General features: G+C 58.8%; 1 protein-coding gene across 1 annotated transcript in view; it reads right to left on the bottom strand.

Moving 5' to 3' along the window:
* Window position 1: 1 nt before the first annotated feature.
* PLEKHB1 (pleckstrin homology domain containing B1) overlaps window positions 2–2,526 on the bottom strand; it is a gene marked incomplete at both ends in the record, with an annotated part of 3,497 nt that continues 972 nt past the window's right edge. The window contains 3 exons of the mRNA XM_009634589.2: window positions 2–22; window positions 680–719; window positions 1,554–1,656. Of these exons, the coding sequence (XP_009632884.2) occupies window positions 2–22; window positions 680–719; window positions 1,554–1,656 (164 nt within the window). The remainder of the gene's footprint in view (window positions 23–679; window positions 720–1,553; window positions 1,657–2,526) is intronic.

Raw genomic sequence — 2,526 nt, 5'->3', positions numbered from 1 at the left:
CGTAGGGGTCGTAGACGTGCACCTGGGAGCAGGGCGTGAGGCTGGGGTCCCGACCCCGGGCACGCTGGAGCCGCAACCCAGCCGGCGTTGGCCATGGCGGTGCCGTGCCTCGGTTTCCCCCTCGTGCGTGACGGGGCCCAGTGTCCGAAATGCCAGGGGCAGCCTTTGCTCAGGGCCCCGAATCGCCTACCTGCGCTCAGGTCACCTGAACTGTATCGTGTGTCCCCCCGTCACCTGAACTGTGTCCCCCCCATCACCTTAACTGCCCCCATTCCCCTTAACTTGGCTTCTCTCACCGTAACAGTCTTCCCCATCACCTTAAATTCGGCTCCGTTCCCCGTAAGCGTCCCTATTCCCCTTAACTGTGTCCCCCACCACTGCACCTCTGCCCTCGTCACCCCAAACCAGGCTCACCCTTGGCTCTGCCACCTTCCATCGGTGGCACCCCGAGCCGACTGCTCCATCCCCACCCCTTCTCCTCAACCTTTTTCCCTCGTCTGGCTCCAGGGCTTTTACTCCCCGTGTCCCGATGGGCACAGGGTCTTGGGGGGCCACCGGGTCTTGGGGGGCCACCCTCCAAGTTCAGCATCAGCCCCGGCAGGGGGAATTCGGGTTGGTGTAACCCCCACCCACGCCCTGCCCGAAGCCCGGGCCCCTGCTTTGGGGGATGAAACCTCACCGGGGTGGATTTAGCCTCCAGCACGGCCATCTTCCAGGCGCTGCAAATGAAACGGAGGGACCCAGTTTTGGGGTGGGAATGGGCCCCGCTGGGCACACGCGTCCCCCTCCCTCCCCTCCCAAGTCAGCTCGGCTGTGGCTGCAGGGCTGGCGCTGGGCTAATGGGATGGGATGGTGCCAGGAGGTGCCCGACGCCACAGGGATGGGCACGGGGCTAAACCCTCTCCCTGGGAATGGCCCCGGCTAAAACAAGGGCAGGCAGGAAAACGGCATCTAAATCGGGGGGGGGGAAAGCGCGTAACAGATGGATTGCCATTCAACTGGGGTCAAGCTCAATTGACCAAGCTCAGCTTGGCCGCGGCTGAACATCTCCCTCCATCTAAGTTCAGCTGAAGGTTTCCCAATTCTTAGTTTTTATATATATTTTTTTTTAAATTTTTAATAAAAAAATTTCCACTTTTGTAAAAATAAAATTCTTCATTTTCATAGAAATAACTAGAAGGGGAACAGCGCTAAAGGCGGGCGTTTCCTCCTGCTGGGCATGGCCTTAGGCCAATAGAGATTTCACTTTCACACTATTTTATTGCCAAATAGCGATGAAAACCCTTCCCCAGTGACCCTCAGTTGGGCCGAGAGGTGATTTCTCATCCGGGAGGGAAACCCGCCCCGCAGGAGACCGACTGCTTAAAAATAGCTGCTTCTGGCTCTGAATGATCCAGCGGGAAAACCAAATCTGCGCCTCTCGCCCCTGCGAGAGCAAACAAGAGCTGCGTGGGGTCTCAGCCACGGGTGGGACCTGCTGGGGGCGGGCTGGGGCTGGAAAGAGCCCGGGATAATTGGGGTGAAAAAGCCACGGAGGGGATTTTTTGGCTTACACGGCGTCGTCCTCGCTCTCGGCGCACAGCGTCGTCTTGGAGCCGTCACGCAGCACGACGGTCAGCAGGCAGTCGCGGCTCTTCCCCTCGGGCGGCTGAACGTCTGGGAAGAGGAGGGGCAGGATCCGGCCTGAGTGAGAAAGATGCCCCGGAGACCCTCCCCGCCTGCCCACGCGCCCTCTCGGCCCCAAATTACCCCGGCACGAGCAGCCTCCCCCCGCCTGCTGCCAGCAGATGCCACCATGAATGCCGCTGGGAAGGCCGTGCTCGCAATTTGTGTTTAATTGCGGCTCCTGTCTCCACTTGCAAGACCCAGTTGGGATCTCAAAGGTTAAAAGCCGACACGAGCGAAGAGCTGGCAAGCAGCAACTTCCACCCCCATGGCAGAAAGGAAAATGGAAGGACGGAAAATTGCCAAAAAAACTCGGCCGAACTGCCTTCGCTTTAAATTTGCCAGATTGCAGCAGGCACCCAAATTTTGTCAAAGCACGAGACGCTCGCCGCTGGGGTCGGATCACGCGCAAGAACGAAGTCTTAAATCCATGAGGCTCGTTTGTGCCTGCACCTTCCCCCAGCTCCGAGCCCGGCGGGACGCTCCGGTGAGGATAAACCTTTGGCTTTGTGCTCCCACCGTGGCGTCCCGGCTTCGCCACTGCTCGCAGCCCAAGAAAGGCGCTTTGTGTGGAGGCCGTGGGCTGCCGGGGCCGAGCCGAGCTGCTGCTTTGTTCTCCTTGTTTGTGCGAGACGGCGAGGGATGAGTCAGGGCCGGGGGATCGTGTTTTGAACACGCGCAAACCAGGAGGAGAGTTTCTCCTTCCTTCCCCATGGAAAAACAACGGAAGAAGACGCAACGTGCATAGAATCATAGAATCACTTTGGGTGGAGAAGACCTTTGAGATCATGGAGTCCAACCTTTAACCTAACCCTGCAATCCCACCACTAAACCCTGGCCCTCAGCACCTCATCCATCCTT

Source organism: Egretta garzetta, unplaced genomic scaffold (genome assembly GCF_000687185.1).
Source record: "Egretta garzetta isolate BGI_Z169 unplaced genomic scaffold, ASM68718v1 scaffold232, whole genome shotgun sequence".
In the NCBI taxonomy this organism is placed as follows: domain Eukaryota; kingdom Metazoa; phylum Chordata; class Aves; order Pelecaniformes; family Ardeidae; genus Egretta; species Egretta garzetta.
The sequence above is the reverse complement of the archived record's forward strand: the minus strand, read 5'-3'. Positions and strand labels throughout refer to the sequence as shown.